Source organism: Pelobates fuscus, chromosome 10 (genome assembly GCF_036172605.1).
Source record: "Pelobates fuscus isolate aPelFus1 chromosome 10, aPelFus1.pri, whole genome shotgun sequence".
In the NCBI taxonomy this organism is placed as follows: domain Eukaryota; kingdom Metazoa; phylum Chordata; class Amphibia; order Anura; family Pelobatidae; genus Pelobates; species Pelobates fuscus.
The window spans coordinates 128,584,846-128,604,731 of NC_086326.1; the positions used below are offsets into that span (position 1 = coordinate 128,584,846).

A 19,886-nucleotide genomic window follows, 5' to 3' on the forward strand; every position below is an offset into this window, starting at 1 on the left:
TAAGCAGAAAGGTAAAGGAGCAGAAGGAGCCAAGGAGGAGAGAAGACAGTGTCAGAAGAAAAAGAAGACTGTGTCAAATGAAGGAGAAGAAAAGGAGATTGGAGCAGGAAGGACAAGTGAAGGGAACCCTCCACTTTATTCTGGACACCACATCATAAGGCTTTGGTACCTGGGCCTGGCAGGGAAACTTTGAACCTCATCTCCCCAGGTAAAAAAAAAAAATCTCAGTGTTAATGTGTTCACTTTTATTTACTGAGTGTCAGGAAGCACAGAGTGCCGCTGGGTAAGGGTGTCACTGATTGGCTAGAGCGATCAGCTGGAACTCTAAGCCAATCCATAGCTCCCCATTCATAAAAAAGCAAAACATTTTTATGAACCGAGAACTAGCGATTGGCTTACAGCGTCAATTGACCACTCTAGCCAATCTGCAGCACCCATGCCTGACGTTAATCTGCACTTCCTGACACTCCGTTTCAGAAGCCGAATACCACTAAGCGACCTGGAGCTGGAGGAAGCCTTTGCGGTTAAACTATTTGAGAGCGGTTTAACCCCTAAAGTAAAGAGAGCATCCAGGGGCTTCCTGGCATCATAGCATTTTCATTTAGATGAAGTTGTTATGGTGACCAGAATGTTCCTTTAATTTGCTTAAAAGAACACTATAGTGTCAGGAATACAAACATGTATTTCTGACACCATGGTTGTGAAAACGCTATTCACCCTGGCTTTATGTGATAAAGACTATGCCCCTTCCCTTTCATGACACTGTCAAAAAAGGACCAAGCATGGATGTCATTACAATTAAATCCCCCCTCTCCCCCCCTGGAAAAACTCCTGCGGACGTCCATGACTGTTCTTATATTAAACCACACTGACTGATGATCACTGGATCCTAAATGTTCACCTACAGTAATATCTGACACCAAATCTCCATGTGTAAACACTAAATCTAGTATGGCCTCCTTACGAGTTGGCTCCTCAACGACTTGTTTTAGAGACAATCCCAGTAGGGAGTTTAGAATATGTGTGCTCCTGGCACAAGCAGCTATTTTGGTTTTCCAATTCACATCAGGAAGATTAAAGTCACCCATGATGATAACTTTCCCCCTTTATTTTTTGGTATGCCATTTTGTTTTTTTCGTTGCAGCCACCAGGCATTCCCAGGTAGTGAATATCCAGTGAGTGGGAGCCACCATCTTCAGTGGTCTCTCATAGTGCGACCAGGACCACAAACCAAAAGCCATTGCCTTCTGGCACTGGTATTTGCCAAATGCTTGTCTGTACTGGAGAGCCTCATGGCGTAAGGAGTAGATATGCTAGTTTGTTCAGGCCAAAAGTGCCACCGACTGCAAACCAGCATCAACTGAGAGTTAGTAGGGTCCCCAACAAGGAGTGAGTGGTGTCAAGAGCTTAAGCAAGCGTAGTGACCCCAAAATTAGCTGTTTGGTGGGACTCGAGACCAGAGCTGAAGAAGATGGCTGCTGCTCAGCTCGACGGCCCAGCCCCGCCCCACTTCCAGATACATTTTAACTGAATAACTGGCCCATCAGGATGACTTGAACAGAAGATCCTCTGATTCACTTCTACTGACATGTACACAGGATTTTCTAATCTATGGACGATGGGTATTATAGCTTGGAATAAATACAAATTCTAACTGAATAAATAATAGTAATGTTTATTTGCCTGTTGTACAAACAACAATGTTTTAAATGTTCGGGGAGGGGACATTTACATTGGACAGAACAAATAGAAATAAGATCATCATTTGCAATGGCTGCTGGGGTTTGACGAGAGATGACAACTATGCTCTACCTTCTGTCAACGGCAGGCATGCCCCTAAGACAAAGTAGTCCCTGCTTAGTCTTTGTGTTGATAGTTTTGGATTGCATTGAATTTTCAGTGACACACACATAATCCCCCTTGAGCCTGGTTTAACAACCGTAGCGTTTATAGTAACAGATTTCTATAACCACCAATGTAGATGGAGAATAAAAAAAAAAAAAAACATTGTATACATTACAGAAGCAGTTTCTTTTATTATTATTATGATGATGATGATGCAGAACAGTTAAATGGTGCATTTTTTATTTTCCTTTAACACCATACATGTGCAAATCCGGCCAGATGTTTTATCGCAGAAGAAAAGCACCGCCATCTCCTCTGCAATAAATGCAGCCAAGAGTATTGAACCGCTGGTTATATTTTGTTTTATAAAACAGTAGTAACTCCAAACATAACAATATGGATATACAGAAGTAGGTGTGGCACATATGATTTGTCCCTGTAAATCTAATAAAATAATTATTAACTCTGCAATAAACCAGGAAAAAATATGAAAAAATACTTTTGTCAAGAGGACAGAATAAAAAAAAAAAATAAAATAAAAAAAAAAATAATAATAATAATAATAATACAAACAGTCCTAAAAATTATAAAATGTTACCTTTGATTCTGGGACTAAAATCACTGCTTATAAACAGCTTCTAGTTACCCAATTGTTATACATCAAAATTTAAACAGATCTTTGCGGTGGAGAGAAGCAAATATAATTGTCTTTTGCTTTCATGTCAGTAGAAGAATCTTCCCAAAATGCTTTAAGCTTTTAAGGCTTTATATATAAAGTCGTAAAGTTTTATATCTGGTTTTTGAGTAGAACAGTTCTTGCATACTTCAGAGGAATAACGCATTAGTAGATGGAATATATCGCCTAAAAAAAAAAAAAAAGGGAAAAACGCATTATTGGGATTCATAAAAATATTATGATCATATATTTACTTAAGTCTGGCAAATGCAGCAAACTAAAGACAGACTGGAAACAAAATCAATTGTGAGAGGTTTACCCAAATGTTTACAATTTAGATTTGGAATGAAAGACAAAAACAATGGTTAATATTAGAAAATAGATTGTGTTTGCTAGATTATTATTATTATTTTGGGCATTTACATAGCACAACATTATTAAATATAAATATTATAAAAGGGGGATATTTAACAATAAATGAGACAAAATGTTACAGGAACAGTAGGTTGATGAGGACCCTTCTCCAACAAGCTTACAGTCTAGAGGAGATGGAGTAAAAACACAATAGGCATCGAGAGGGATAGCAACCAAATGACAAGATGGGAAAGTAGCAGAACTGGAGGTGAGAGTGGACTGTGGCCATTCAGGAGAGAGAAAGAGACAGGTATGTGAAATAGAAGTTAGTCTGGGAGGACATAGTTTTTTTTTTTTTTTTTAAGAGCTGGGTTTTGAAGGACTTCTTAAATTATTGAAGACTAGGGTAGAGTCGAGACGGATAGGTAGGCTGTTCCAAAGGAGAGGAGCTGCATGAAAGACGTCTTGCAAATACGAGTTAGCATTATGGTGCGAGCAGCGGACAGGAGAAGGTCACTGGCAGAGGGGAGAGACCGAGAAGGGGTATATCTACAAATTAGTGAATAAATAGAATAGGGGCTAGAGTGGTTTAGAGCGTTATAGGAAAGGGTTACTATTTTGAATTGACAGCAGGTATTATGTGTATAAATGTGTTCGGGTTAGTGGAATGAACCACAAGGGTCTCTAAAAAGAGGAGTTAGAAGTTAGAATTGGATAATGCGGAGATCCAGAGAGTTAGAGCTCACATGGCATTGAAACCCAGCAGTATGGGACAACTTGAAAAATGTACAGTAAATAAGCGATAGACGGTGTCCTTACATTAACATGCACATTAATACATTTAACGGGTTATTCCAAGCATCATGACCCCTTCAGTATGTATACTCAATGTTTTGCTATGAAATGCTGCACATGCAGAGATTAACCAATTTGCTGATGGACATGTAACTACACTTCGGGTGGGAATAATCAGTTAGCCTGGACCTAGTGTTCTAGTGTTGTGAGTGAACGTCAATTCTAACATCAACTAGATTTCTGCATGACTTAAGACACATTATGTATGATACTTAATCTACACTCAAGTGATACTCACCAACTGTTTTGTTTTCTGTTGTAAGGAAGTTATACATTTTGTAAATGTCCCTCATAAGCACCTGGTCTGCAAAAGTGAAGTACACCAAGTCTCGTCCTGCTTCAGCGGCTGCCAGGAGCTGTATTAAGGCTGTGTTTGGAACAAGAAAAAAGTTATAAATCAGATTTATAGACATGAGCCATTAAAGCCATCCAAGGTACAAAGTGTTTAATTACCAAATTGTTCTACTCTTATTACAGACTCTAGTAATTGTGAACTAGATTAACATAATTCTACAGTTATAATATATAAACTAATTCTTAACAGCCCGACTTTCTGCCAGTCATTTATTCTTAAGATCATCAAAATACATTTAACAGTGAATGGAGACAAGTGCAATAGCTACTACACAAAGAGAATTCTGAGCACGAAAACTAGTCCTACGCAGACTTTATTAAGGAACTGGGATCATTACACATTAATTTGGCCCCAGGAGCACCCCGTTATGCATGTTCAGGTGAGTGCAGCCTTTCCCCCCTGTTTTATTTATATGTGTGTATACATATATACACATACATACACACACACATACATATACACACTGTCTGGCAAAAAAAACCAAAACCTGGATTTAACTAAGCAAATAGGTAAGAGCCTCCTATTGGATAGTTACTGCATGGGCGATTATTTTTCAGCTGGCAACAAGTTATTTAACCATACTTATTTAATGAATAGCTTCGCATTTCTAAAACAACCACTATGCATAGAATGAGGTAGAGGCACTATCTGCCTACACAGTTTTGGTACAAAAAAAAAAAAAAAAGTAATACAAACGGAGCTCCAGAGTCTCCTATTGTAGTTCTAACAGTAGATCAGCAAATGTAGAAATAAATGAAGTTCTGCAAATCCAGTTTGGTTGTGCACACCCAGGTGCTACTGCCATTTGAGGACACAGGATAAACAGACGTTTCGGACACAAGCCCTTTTTCCCCCCCAAAGACAATTGCATTGAAAAAGGGCTTGTGCCCGAAACGTCTGTTTATCCGGTGTCCTCAAAGGTCAGTAGCACCTGGGTGTGCACAACCAAACTGGAGGCGCAGAACTCCATTTCTTAAACAACCATGTTGAAAGACACATCCCGTGGTCATGGAAAAGATGTTAGTCTGTTTGAGAAGGGTCAAATCATTGGCATCTATTAAGCAGAGAAAACCCTAAGGAGATTGCAGAAACTACTAAAATTGGGTTAAGAACTGTCCAACACATTATTCAAAACTGGAAGGATAGTGGGGAACCATAGTCTTCGAGGAAGAAATGTGGTCAGAAAAAATCCTGATTGATCGTGTTCGGCGATCACTTAAACGTTTGGTGTAATCAAATGTGGTCAAATCGTACAAAAACAACAGTAGAACTCAGGGCTATGTTTAATAGTGAAAGTAAGAGAGCATTTCCACATGCACAATGCGAAGGGAACTCGAGGGATTGAGACTGAACAGCTGTGTAGCCATAAGAAAACCACTAACCAGTGAGGCTAATCAGAAAAAAAGGCTTCAATTTGCTAGGGAGCATAAAGATTGGACTCTGGAGCTATGAAAGAAGGTCATGTGGTCTGATGAGTCCAGATTTACCCTGTTCCAGAGTCATAGGTGCATCAGGGTAAGAAGAGAGGCAGATGAAGTGATGCACCCATCATGCCTAGTGCCTACTGAACAAGCCTTTGGGGGCAGTGCTATGATCTGGGGTTGCTGCAGTTGGTCAGGTCTAGGTTCAGCAACATTATGTGCCAAAAGAATGAGGTCAGCTGACTACCTGAATATACTGAATGAGCAGGTTATTCCATCAATGGATTTTTCCTTCCCTGATGGCACGGGCATATTCCAAGATGACAATGCCAGGATTCATTGGGCTCAGATTGTGAAAGAGTGGTTCAGGGAGCATGAGACATTATTTTCACACATGGATTGGCCACCACAGAGTCCAGACCTTGAGAACCCCATTGAGAATTTTTGGGATGTGCTGGAGAAGGCTTTGTGAAAAATTAATGCAACACTGTACGGAAATAAATCTTGTGACATTGCAGAAGCTTATCGAAACAATGCTACAGTGAATGCGTGCCGTAGTCATAGTGGTCCAATGAAATATTCGAGTGCGGGACCTTTTTTTTTGGTAGCAAATATTTTTTGGCCAGGCAGTGTATATATATATATATCTATCTTTGCATGGCCAAATATATGACAATGGCATGAGATCAATCAAGCAGGAAGCCAATCTGGAAAACTTATACAACTCAAGCCAAATAAAATGTCTGTGTTTTTCGGCAGTCTATGAAAAAGAAAGAAGAGAACCATGTCCTTAACTCACCAAACCATCTGCTAACGGATGCTCTGAAGAAGTATTTTAGTGGCATTGATAATATGGATTGCAAGCAATTATTAAAGGGACACTAGTCACCCAGACCACTTCAGCTCAATGAAGTGGTCTGGGTGCCAGGTCTTCCAGGTTTTAACCCTTCAGGTGTAAACATATCAGTTTCAGAGAAACTGCTATGTTTACATTGAGGGTTAATCCAGCCTCTAGTGGCTGTCTTCCTGACAGCCGCTAGAGGCGCTTCTGCGACACTGGATGCGAAAATCGCATCCAACGTGCAGAACGTCCATAGGAAAGCATTGAGGGAGCCCGGCGCTGGATTAAAGTAAGTAACTGAAGGGGTTTTAAGAGCGGCAAGGGAGGGGGACCCTGAAGGTGTGGTGGTCCTAAGGATGATATAGTGTCAGGAAAACAAGTTTGTTTTCCTGACACTATAGTGATCCTATAAAATACATTCCAAGAACCAATTCACAATTTACTTAAAATGGCACTGCCACTTATTAATACTTTTGTCCTCAAGTCAAGGGATTTTTCCTTTAGCCCTCCAAATTTCTTTGGCCCCATGATCAATGCAACTTATTCAATGTGCACGTCCAACAAGGACTCTTTTACGGTGCCACCATTATAATGTCTGAAGATGGCAAAGCCCGGAAAAAACTGTCCTCTGCCCATCCCTGGGTATGCAAGTGAAATCACAGGCATGCCCAGTACACCGCAAGCCTGTTTGGGAGACTTCCATAGACCTCAATTGACTCTAATGATTGCGTGAGAGTCAACAATGAGTATCTGTGACGTGCCACTGTCAGATGTAAAGCAATACGAAGCGAGGTCGTTGAAAAAGGGCATGGAGCTGTACTGAAGGTTCACACGTTGATCAGCAAATTCAGCCATTTCCTTAAAATTTTTATTCATAATGGAACTTAGAATTATTACTATGCATTTTAGAACAGAATTGGTTCGTATCCAAGTATAATCATTTTGGTTTCCAAACTATTTATACATATATAAAAATATCAAAAGCAGACTCATTTTACAAGGTAAAGAATTAAGCCTTTGAAAATAAAATATTAAATTGCATATGAATCATGCAAAAGTCTGATTCAACTGCAAGCACTTTTACTTTTATAATGTATTCAACACATAACGAATATAACCGAATATATATATATATATCAATCTATCTTTGGTTCAAATAAAAAGTGGGAACAGGATTCCTATTATACGTAACTGGAATTCTATTGAAATTATTCTTGTGGAGATTTCCAGGAGGAAGCTATTTTATTTTTTTATTTCTAATCACACTTCTTCATATTTTTCCAGCTCCGGTTACATTTTCATTGATGTCTGGGTTTCCCATTTTAATCTGGCTACAACTGCCAGCGGATAGCTTGTAGAACAACTTTTACCCTGAAGGACAAATCAATCACCGGGATGCATCCCAAGAACAATGTGATTTACAACTTTGCTCAGATATGGCTTTACAAGAAAACACGAGCATCCTAAATTCCGCTCATGTGCCAGTATGAGACACGTAGATTTACAGTCAGCAAACCGTGATCATTTTTTTTTTTTTTGTCACACACGTTTCTGACAACAAGACATAGAAATTCAGAAAACTCCATTAAATGCGAGCAGTGCCGTGTTGTCAGAAATCCATTACAAATAACCCCATGGTAAAAGGTAATTCTTGAATTAACAGCCACAAAGGCAGGCAGGCCTTTTTACAGGTTAGGAATTCAGATACTCTGTTATGTCAAATGACTCACCTGTATGTGCAAGGTTATCATGACATAACAGACATACCTCCTTATTCGTCCTTCCATTTACAGAGCAGATTCTACAGTCTGTTCTCAATCACCATTTAATTATCACATATCTATAGCGAACTGCTCCCAAATCTTAAAGTTACCCAGTCTCCCTCACAGCACATAAACACAGGCCTAATGTACTAAATGTTATAGTCTCTGGATTGCAGCTGTAGCGGATTGTATTTAGCCTGTCCTGTTTAATTCATGTAAAACGGCATTCGTTTAATTGTATTCCTATGTATTGTCGTATGAGGGTTCGGTAGTTTTCATACGAATGAAACTACCGAACCCCCCCCCCCAGTGAGAAGTGTGTGCCTCGTCGTTAGGCGTTCACACTTCTCAAAACCGCAGGTTAATTGATGTGGGTTAAGTGCCTGGGTGGCCGCTGTTCGGTATACGAACCACGCGCGGCGGCCATCTTAGGCACAGAAATCTCAGCGGTGTTTGGTCGTCGAGTGTCTGGAACTCAAATCGGACACTCAAACAACCGAACACCGCTGAGACCTCCAGAGTGCCATAACTCCCGAACGGAGGGACTAGACAGCCCCCCGTTCGGTTAAAACAAAGTACCGAACAAGGGAATCAAGGTGAAGGCATTAATATGTATGGCTGGCAAGGATTTTCATGCAAACTAACTACCGAACGGAGACCGACCGCAGGGCCAAAACGCATGGAACCTTTTTCGGATGCCACCTCGTGTGCGGTCGGTCAAACTTCACCCTCCATCTAACTACCAAACCCCTGGTCCGATCTGGGTGAATTTTGGATATGTTAGTCACCCAGATCAGGGCTACCAGGCGGTACCCTAAATATTAGGCTGCTTATTCTAGGGTACATCCAGGTTTGGGGTAAATGTACCATACAGTTAAGGGGATTATGAGTCACTCTGAGGGGAGGAGATGTGTGGGAGTTAACTATTGCTGTATTGGTTAATGTCTAAATGATTGCAAATCCCTCCCTTGCCTGGGAGAATGTCTTAAAAGGAAGCTGTGGGAATAAACGTCAGTTCTGCTCCTGATGCTGTGGGTCGTCCAGTCATTGGGATTGCTGTTGGGATATTGTTGGATTATTTTGCCTGCTGGAATTACTACTTTATGGATTTATAATACTTGTTCCTGAGCCTCACTGGGATCTTCAGTGGAGATTAGCTGTGGAATATCAGCTCTCCGCTACAGCAGCTATGTGGTGGGCACAGTGGGGTTAATTTAAACCCATTGCAAGCATCTGTTATAGGGATCAACGTAACGAAGAGAGACCAACGTAAATATAAATGGTGAAATGGCGATTTCCCTAGCACAAAGTATAGGTTAAATTAGTACATCGTGGGGGGCGGGGCCTGACCGCGGAGCAACGAGGACGCTTGCCTCAACAGCTCCGGCTGAAGGGACCAAAATAAGCGACATTAATCGGGAAAAAACGGCAAAAAGCAAAATACAAAGGTCACCCGGAGAAAGGGTACATCGGGGAGCACACACAGATACCTGTCAAGCGACACTGTGAGACACACACCTGACACCCTGGAACGGCCTCCTAACATGGCTCACGCGGGAGAGACGGCCGCTCTCCTGCCGCCAAAAACAACAGGACATTCGACCGGGAGCCCTCGTTCCCCCCCCTATGGCCCGGTGGGGGTTATCCCGGGCCGTCCCCACTTGAACACTTGGTCAGGCTATCCTCAAGAGGAACAGACGCGAGGTCCGGGGAAAGCCTCTAAGGCCAACAAAATGGCGGATGCCTCATGCACCACAGCCACATGCGACGCCTATACAGAAACGGAGCTCCGACTAAATCATATCTTCGGCTCATTCTGGGAAAAACTGGAAGCACTTTTGAGGCCCCCGGCACCGGTGACACAGCCCAAAAGCACAATACAGGGCCGGACACGAGAGATCGAGGAGAGGGGCATGGAGGTCCCCCTGGACTCAACTCCCAAGATGGGCAGGCAACAGAGAGGGGCCGCCCCGAAAGCCATAACACGGAGGCATACTGGAGGCAAATACAGCCTGGGGATACCCACCGAAAACAAGGGGACGCCTGCCGGCATCCATCATAGGCCACATCGCCTACTAGCAATAATACAACAAAAGCCCTGGAGAGGCACAGCTCACAGCGACCGTTTGAGAAAGCCGAATAAGGCAGCAGCCCTGGAGCACTCGCAGCGGATCCACAGCCGCCCACAAGCACCCGGGCGGCAGGGTCACGTATCACAATGCCACTCACAGGCACAAAGAAGCCACAAGGGACCTGCTTTGGCCTGCAGACCGGGAAATGGGCCCAGCCAAAACCACACACTACCACCCCTGGCTCCGACCTCCACAACTCCACAAGAAGGCGGGCCTGACGGCGGAGACACCATGGGGCACTCGGATGCAGCACAGCCTCACACTCTTACCAACGGGGCAAATCTACAGGACTTACCGAAGGTGCTAAGGAGAACCCCAGAGAAATCTCCTACCTGCCGATCCACCGCAGGATGGGTCAGCCTGCTGTATATTACATGGCCACGGAACTCTGTGCACCAGCAGGCGGGCACTGGCTAAGCTATCCCCACTGCGATGACCCCAAGGCCACCCACTATATCCAAGGGACTTGGCATGTAACTATGCAGCAATGAACGTTATCTTACCTATACCCACTTGTTATTTCTTATTGTTTATATGTTGCGGTTACACAACTTTCCTTTGTCCGTATTTAGGAGAACCAGGTCCTCCTTATCCAAAAAGATATTCAATATGAGTACACTAGCTAAGATTAAACAACTTATAGCAAATTTGGCTTTGCGCCATGATTATAAGCAGCTGCATAGCGGATAGGCCCTAAGCGTAATATATGCTCCTGTACCCACACATATGGCTAGAGCACCATAAGATCAGCTAGGTATGTGCCCTACACTGTACCTCAGCAAACGTCTGATCCGGCTTAATATTTACTTACTCACACAAGATCAGCCCAGACTTCTGCCAATGTTATACTTTAGATGTTTTAGTTTTGCACAATGTTTTTATGCTACTGCTTAGTGCATAGGCCCCGAGCGATACATAAGCACCGACACCCACAACTACTGCCGAAATACAATACTGTATACAGCACATAAAAGCGTAAACCAACATGCAACCTAGCTACTTACACACCTTTGCTCACACATGTGTTGAACAGTACACCGCTTAAGATTGTCTTCCCTGTTCACTAAGTTACAAAAACGTACTAAGTTAACGTATGCCATGTAAATGTTTTACTATGTTATACATGAATGCGTCTGTTACGACTGATATGACTGCACAGACACAGTTGATCACGTTTCGTTCTACATCTTGCTTTGCCTCACACGAACCAACAACTTGTTGACAACGTAACCGTTTAGCTAAGCATGATGCTCATCATATAATAAAAAATGTGCAATTTCTCTGCCACTGCATCACAACTGTAACCTTGCAATACGCTACTGTGGCGTCTGTTAATTATCTGTAACCACCTGCACAACCAAAATAAAGAATTTAAAAAAAAAAAAAAAAATTAGTACATCGTGCTTAACCTGACCTTGGCATCAAAAAAAAAAAAAAGATATATGATATAAAAAGATATACGACAAATTATGGACTACTTTGTCTTATCAAGTTTAGTGAGCTACCTTTAGTTAAGCGCGGTCAATCCCAAAGTCGTCACTAGTGGGAAAGAAAATGCTCTTTCTATGGAGATTTCCACAGGATCCTCCACAGACATTATTGTTGTACTCTTGCAAATGCCAAAATGCAAGTAGAGCAGTCACCATCTGGGGTCTTTGTAAAATACGCAAATATGCAAATATCCAGAAGGTAATGACGCTCTTTAAGGGACTCATGGCGATTCTATTTTAAAGAGGAATGGTCCCTTCTCCATCATTTACACCACTAAATAAAATATTTAAAGTTACCTATAAAAAATTTCTGTTTTTTCAAGAGATCCTCAGTTTTCTTTTAGATTTATATTAAAGATATACTAGAAGCACAAAACAACAATCACAGCTAGGGGAGGTGTGGCTAGGGCTGCATAAACAGAAACAAAAGTGATTTAAAGGAACACTACAGTGTTAGGAATACATAACTGTATACCTAATATAGTGTCCCGCTGCTGTTTTCCTGACTCTAGTGTTAAAAACACTATCTAGCCCCAGTCTGTTGGCTCTGTCCCTGATCTGCCTCTATAGCGGACATCATCAAAAGTGATGATCTCAGCCAATCACAACGCTTTCCATTAGAAAAACAATGGATTGGCTGAGACTGTCAAGGAGGCAGATCAGGGGCAGAGCCAGCACAAGCTAAACACAGCCCTGGCCAATCAGCATCTCCTCATAGAGATGCATTGAATCAACTAATCTCTATGAGAAAAGTTCAGTGTCTCCATTCAGTGTGTGCGTAGTGTGGCTGAATGTCAATCACACTGTGCAGCACTGCCCCAGGAAGCACCTCTAGCAGCCATCTGAGGCGTGTCCAGTGGAAGTGTCCATAGGCTGTAATGTAAACACTGCATTTTCTTTGAAAACACAATGTTTACATTAAAAAGCCAGCAGTGGCTGACAATACTCACCAGAACAAATACAATAAGCTGTAGTTGTTCTGACGACTATAGTGTCCTTTTAAATATTTAGCATATTACATAATAATCCACCTCAGCCAGGGCAAAAAGAGAGGAGGAGGAGAAATAGAAACATTGGTGAACTTTGTTTATGCTGACTGGCAGGGGCAAGGACAGAGCTTTTAACAATGATTGACAGAAAGGTACGACAGAGCTGGCCATTTCCAGGATAAAGAGGTGTGAGTTTCTAGGTTTAATTGTTAACAATTCATAAATACATATTTATTTGATATGAAAATTAGTAATCATAGTATTAACAATACTGGGAAGTGACAGTTCCTCTTTAAAGACAACTCATTTAGAAAGTTCCCAGATAAACAAGTTTAAATACACTGAATCCCCAACATGCTGCTTGCCAGTAATAAATACATAGTTCATCCCTCGGGTGGTGAAATATTATACCTGGCCCAAAATAAGTGACATCCTTCAAACCTAATAAGCATGTTAAGCATCTATTGGGCACCCACTTTGACAAACATATTGCTCCCCAGGGAGGAATACAAGTAAAGTATTGCAAGGCGACATGACAGCTTTTACAAACAACCCGGTGTCCGTAATAACATTAATTACATTTCTTCACCCACAAAAGTCACATGTAGTAAAATATTTGAACTGTAATACGAACCAAGCTATTTAGTTTGCACTACTTCATTGCTTTCATTTATCTGCCAAATCATAATTAACGTCATCTGCATAGGCATTAATGTATAATGGTAATTAATCTTCTTCATTGTATAGGTCTACTCTGTAATAATTAAACAACTAACTAAAATCAAGATCAATGGCCCTAAAGTCTCCTATCTTGTATGATCTGAGCTCAGTCAATGGATCACCCGCCATGGAGCTCAGCAGGATTGCAGCTTACATGAAGGTTGATGAGTTTGCTTAAAGGGACACTATAGTCCCCTGAACAACTTTAGCTTAATGAAGCAGTTTTGGTGTATAGAACATGCCCCATGCAGCCTCACTGCTCAATCCTCTGCCATTTAAGAGTTAAATCCCTTTGTTTATGAACCCTAGTCACACCTCCCTGCATGTGACTTGCACAGCCTTCCATAAACACTTCCTGTAAAGAGAGCCCTATTTAGGCTTTCTTTATTGCAAATTCTGTTTAATTAAGATTTTCTTATCCCCTGCTATGTTAATAGCTTGCTAGACCCTGCAAGAGCCTCCTGTATGTGATTAAAGTGCAATTTAGAGATTGAGATACAATTATTTAAGGTAAATTACATCTGTTTGAAAGTGAAACCAGTTTTTTTTTCATGCAGGCTCTGTCAATCATAGCCAGGGTAGGTGTGGCTAGGGCTGCATAAACAGAAACAAAGTGATTTAACTCCTAAATGACAGTGAATTGAGCAGTGAAATTGCAGGGGAATGATCTATACACTAAAACTGCTTTATTTAGCTAAAGTAATTAAGGTGACTATAGTGTTCCTTTAAGGAAACACTATAAGCACCCAGATCACGTCATCTCAATGTAGTGGTCTACGTGCCATGTGCCCAATCCCCAATCCTGCAGCTGAAAACATTGCAGCTCTGTAGGCAGAGAGGTGGTGCCTCACACAGTAGACTGGCTCAGAAAGGGCTGAAAGGTAAGTAAATCACTTTTAAAAAAAAAACACACAAAAAAAAAAACTGGACCCGATGGCCGGCCACTGAAATAGTGACATGGATACCTAGCACATCTGGATTCCGAACACTAGAGTGTTCTGTTAAAGGAATGCTCTAAGCACCGTCAGAGCTCCAGAAAGCAGAGTAGTGCCTATGAAATGGTTTACCTCTCTGAATCTCCTTTCCCCTACTGTTGACCTTCATAGCTAATGGGATGACAATAAGTGTGTGTGGCCTGCTCTCTCTGCTCGACCAGGAGCTCTGTCTGCCAACCACTGCCCAAAGTGAATGCGTTTTTACTAACAGAAAATATACTAGATCCTCAGCGCTCACAAATGTCATGTCTTTTGATGGAGCAATCTGCCAAGGTGGGGTACCCTTCTCTTTATACTAAATCGATGTTATGGGCTCTCTTGGTATTCTAGCTATGTGTCAAAAATCTGCTACGATGGCATGTGTACTGGATGTAAGAGCTACAGAAAATGTCAAATAGGTCAACAAGTAGACATTTTTTTCCCTTCTAGCTGCATCAGCAGGGTGGAAATGCATGCCACCTTCTGACAGTGAAGTTAGCTGCTACATCCTACATTGGGGGGGTTAATCACTAAGGCACCGCTTTTGCACTCTGGATGTCTGCTCCATATGACATGGACTGAAGGACTAACATACACAAAAACAGCAACACACACACACACACATTATTTCTCTCTCTCTCAAAAAAAAAAGTAAGTAAGTTACGAATCCCTTCCATACCGCAGCTACTATTACAACCAACCAGTATGACCACAACACACAACGACCCATTCTAAAACCACCCCCATCATATCACACACACCTCTCATTTTCTAGATCAGGGTTAGACAACCTTTAGTACCCCAGATGTTGTGGGCGACGTCTCCCATAATGCTCTTACAGCCTTAATGCTGGCATTGACAAGCTTGTAAAATCCATTTTTTTCTGGATTGCTGGCGAATTATGCTGTAATTATTAGTTGTCATTGCATTCAAACAATAGAAATAGTTATTAAACCACTTGCCAACAGTTTCACGAGGTATAGAAGTGCACTGGCAGTCACTTTCTCTATGTGTGCAGTATTAGTAGTACACTAGAAAAAGTGACGGGTACTTTTGAGAGGCCCTGCTGATAGGCTAAGAAGAACTCCTGCTTCAATTTGCTCGTCATAGCCAAGCCCTGCTGTGCAGAGCTAGCACATTGGCTGAGAGCATCACATGATCTCTCACCTAATAAGCTAAGCCAGGCACCAGGCTTCAATCAGATACATAAAGAGTGGAACAGATCGTGACGGATTGCCAAGCAGAACCACGTAAGCCGTTACCGTTAGCAAGCTGTTTAACTATGAACACTAACTCCACTATTTACATCTAGGGTGCGTCAGGGCACCATAAGCATGTACTTTTTTTTGGAGGGGTTTCTTCACTGTAGATCACAAGTCAATTAGGAAAACCCTTATGTAGGATACCTAAATGAGCAGCCTGTTAGTAGATATAGATATAACAGATAGTGCATTCTAATTTGATATCCCACATAAGGGTGCCATATTAGGGAGCTATCTCCTAAACAGTGGAAAGGCTGAAATAAAAATGTCTTCATTTAGATTTTAATAATTTTAATAATAATTTATAAATATTAACCTTGTGAAGGTTAACACACATTGTTTATTATACATTAACCTTGTGTACGATTGCCATTAGGATTATTAATACCAAATTAGGAAACGATATTCCTCACAGGTCCCTCCCAAATGCGGTAACCATAAGGCTCCCAAATTAGAGATACAGATATCTAAATATTTTCTCTAATCTGTTATGTAGGACAAACCTAAAATATCTGCCAGCATTCAGGGTATTTCATTCGTCTGAAAGGAATTACCGAACTGGAAAAAAAAGTCCTAATTTCAGATGAACCAATTGGCTGTTCAGATAAAATTATTTTGTCCAACAAAATTTTATTTATATTTTTTAAGACACAGGTAACCATGGAAAATTTCTGTTCGTATAAATACATTTGGATGAACAGGCATTTTCCACAGTGCTCATGTCTAATAATTATTTTCCAATAAAAAAAAAAAAAAAAAAAAATTGGTTTGTTATTAGGCTTGCGCACAAATCAAATGCCTGTTAATCTATGGACAAATGAATCTATTTGTTTGGATTTGCCCATAAAATCAATTTGATCGTCCATAGACAAACAGGCATTCAATTAGATTTATAACAAACCTGCCACCTAGTGGCATAAATTATTCTATTCTCATTCAGTCTGCCATGACAAACATTTACATTGAAAGTAAAAGAGCCAAAGAACCAAGTACTCCGTTGCTTCTGAATGATATATATTAATCTTTCTTTTAGAATACACATGAAAAACGGTTTCAAATGTAAACTTGCTTATTAAGTCCAGGCCAATGTGTTATGTCAGTAAATATGGCAAATTATAGCATTGACCTTCTGAGCAAAGTAGAGGTTTTTCATTTTTGACAACGGTAAGAATAGATCAACTATTAGCTGCTACGCAGTCCTTGAGAAGTCTTCATCCATTTTGATTTTTCAGTCCTCCCCTGGGATATCTCATTTACTGCTTCCTTTATAAAGTGCGGTCGCATCATCTTATTGGCAAAGTTAAAGTATGATCTCTAACCTAAATCTCCCATAAATATACTTTTGATTTTAAAAACACCTCTACACTCTTAAAAATGATCAGAAATCGGTTTTGATGAGATTTATATTGTAACGTGTCCCTGTCATTTTGCACACAGCTGTGTTTTATTTGAAAGAGGAGATTTTTTTTTTAAGAAAAAAAAAGCAAACAAATACCATATAAAGATAAAACCCTGAACCTGTTAAATCTCGGTATTGCCTGGTATTGCCTCCAATGCCGAGAACATAGTAAAAGGGGAGAGGCACACTCTTATACATGGTACCCCTGCTTTCTGTCACAACTATTGTGCAGTTTCTATGGTCATGCCTTTAGTGAGCATATCTTGTGGATGCTTTAAATTAAGCCAACATGGTGGTGTCATGGGGAGGTCCACGTGTGTAGGAGGGGAAGGTGAGGCGTATGCTGGAATGCAGACTAAGAGGTGAGATAAGTGTAACAGTGCCACCATCATGCAGGTCATGTGGATGTCATATTTTGACAAATTGTTTGAGGGGAAAATGCTATGATTATTTAGAAAATATAAAGGAGCTCTTCTGTGGAACAAACGTTTAATATGCAGTTTTACTATGCAGGAAAATTGTATTTATGCTACATTTAGGATCATTTTTGATCTGCATGAAACAATGTACCGGTTTGTTCCTTCAAGGTCTGAGAAACTTACAAAAATGCTATTGATCTGGGAATGGTTTTCATTAAAATATGTAGTGATTTCACTTTGGTATAAAACCCCAATTCTTTCACCTCAATGAGAAGCAACATTTTTATATACATAGCTCTTACTTCAGACAATTTATCCCTAATGTCAGTAAATCCTATCTTTCAAATTGTAACGGTAAGAGGTAAAAAAAATAGAAAAATAAAATGATACAGACAAGGCAGAAGAAAGAAAACTACCAAATTCATTACACAATCTTCATGATACAGATTGTAAGTGGCTATAAATAAACAAGTCTATTTATTAAAATTTGCATTGACACTATTACCTTATTTCCATTGCTAAACTTGTTTTAAATAATATAAGGGGATGGGAGAGCCACTAATTCAACACCCATAAGAATGTTACACATCTATTCCTGTCTTACCATTTATTTTCTTGCAACCTTTGAGTCCACCCAATGCCTCTTTACCGGACTCATATTTTAAAGACTGTCAGACACTCTTTGTAACCGACAACCATCACTAGAACAGTGGTAACTATTGAAATATAAGCAAAATTATCCAGTATTCTTGGCTACTTTATTTCCTCCTAAACCGATTAGATCACTTCCTAATGGTTACTAACAAATCTGGTTTTGTGGATATTGCAAGTGATTCTCATTGTCAGTTTCAGACAGTGTTGCCTCCACGGACATTCTGGAAAAGCACTCAATTTGCAGAGCGATGTGCTTAGAGCTGCTTTGTTACTTTGAATGTGTCTGTTCCTATGGACAGTTCAGTCCCATCAATATATCACATAAGACAGCTTGATAAAGGGAAAACATGAATTGAAAAAATATATATATTTTGCCTTTTTGAAATTTGTTTACTTCTTCTAGTGGATAATTATTCATTTAACAGTTATTTGCAGAGTGAGATCGCAGGTCCCGAGCTGCGCGTACCAGGAGCCATGAACCACTATGACCTCATCATATCCATCATAGATAGTCTGGGACTCTAGGAGGTTTATGTCTGCAGTGGAGCAGATGTGTTCCCTGATGTTAAGAAAAGGGATTTTATTATATTGAGGTTCTCTTTTAGCTTTGTGTTTCATTATGAACTGAACACAGGTGCACCTATTCCTTTAATTGCCCGACTGCTACATAACTATGGAGAGCAATCACAGGAGACAGATGCACACATTGTTAAGATTAAACATTATGGTAAACAGTTCATCAAAAGCCATGATAGGTTAAAATAATCCTTTGGCTTTTACCAAACAAACCAGCTCGATAGAAAACAGAGTAAAAGAGGACTGGACTGGAAAGGTTATACTAGTTGTATCAAATTTCCCCACGTGTGCAAAAGAAGTACATTCACTACTGGAAGCACAACTAGGTAACAAAGCACACTGCAATGCAAGTCTAGAAGAAAATAATGAAAAAGATGTGAAACCAGGTGCCGAAATGCTAGGGGAGTTGCTATATTGTTTTTCACAATTATTAAAGGGCAACTAAAGGCACCCAGACCTCTTCATCTCCATGAAGTTGTCTGGGTGCTATTTGCCCTGTAGTTTTGAATCTGCAACGTGAAGGGAAAAAAAAAAGTCTTTAGTGACAGCCAACTAGGAGCTTCCAACTGTAAACAAAGTCAACCTCTGTTCTCAATAAAATGCGATTCTTAGCGGATTTAATTGGCGCAGCACTGCATGTTGCCATCCATGCGCACTAGCGTCCCTATGAGGAAGCAGTGGATTGGCTAAGATCATCAAGATTAATTATCTCAGCCAAGAAGGTAGGGCAGCTGCAGAGACAGCAAAGCAGAAAGGGAAGTAAAGATCATGTTTTTCATGCATGTGAAAGGAAGGGCACATCTAAACAGCTACTAAAGTGTTATACATTTTTGTACTCCTGATACTATAGTGTTCCTTTAAGTGGTGTATATAAATATATAATCAGTTGCACTGTAATAAAGATAGCATCATAGATTGAAGTTCCACATTAGGGCTATAGATTACATATGTGCATTGGATGAGTCAAGTAGTTTTTTATTTTGCAGAGTATGGAAAAGAAAGGACATAAATGATGTTCGTACACTTGGCATGGAGTCAACGGACGTTCTGCATACCTTTTAATCTGGGATCGCCTCCAAATGCACCACAACCCCAGTTTCCAGTAGCCACTGCAGATAAATTCTCTGGTGGGATATCTGCTCGGAAAAATCCACAGTAGGC

The 19,886-nt window shown here is 40.6% G+C and overlaps 1 protein-coding gene across 1 annotated transcript in view; it reads right to left on the reverse strand.

Moving 5' to 3' along the window:
• Window positions 1–2,007: 2,007 nt before the first annotated feature.
• The window catches only part of PARG (poly(ADP-ribose) glycohydrolase), a 119,005-nt gene continuing 101,126 nt past the window's right edge, over window positions 2,008–19,886 (reverse strand). The window contains exons 16-18 of the mRNA XM_063435255.1: window positions 19,781–19,886; window positions 3,969–4,097; window positions 2,008–2,707 (exon numbers count right to left, since the gene is read on the reverse strand). Of these exons, the coding sequence (XP_063291325.1) occupies window positions 2,595–2,707; window positions 3,969–4,097; window positions 19,781–19,886 (348 nt within the window). The 3' untranslated portion in view covers window positions 2,008–2,594. The remainder of the gene's footprint in view (window positions 2,708–3,968; window positions 4,098–19,780) is intronic.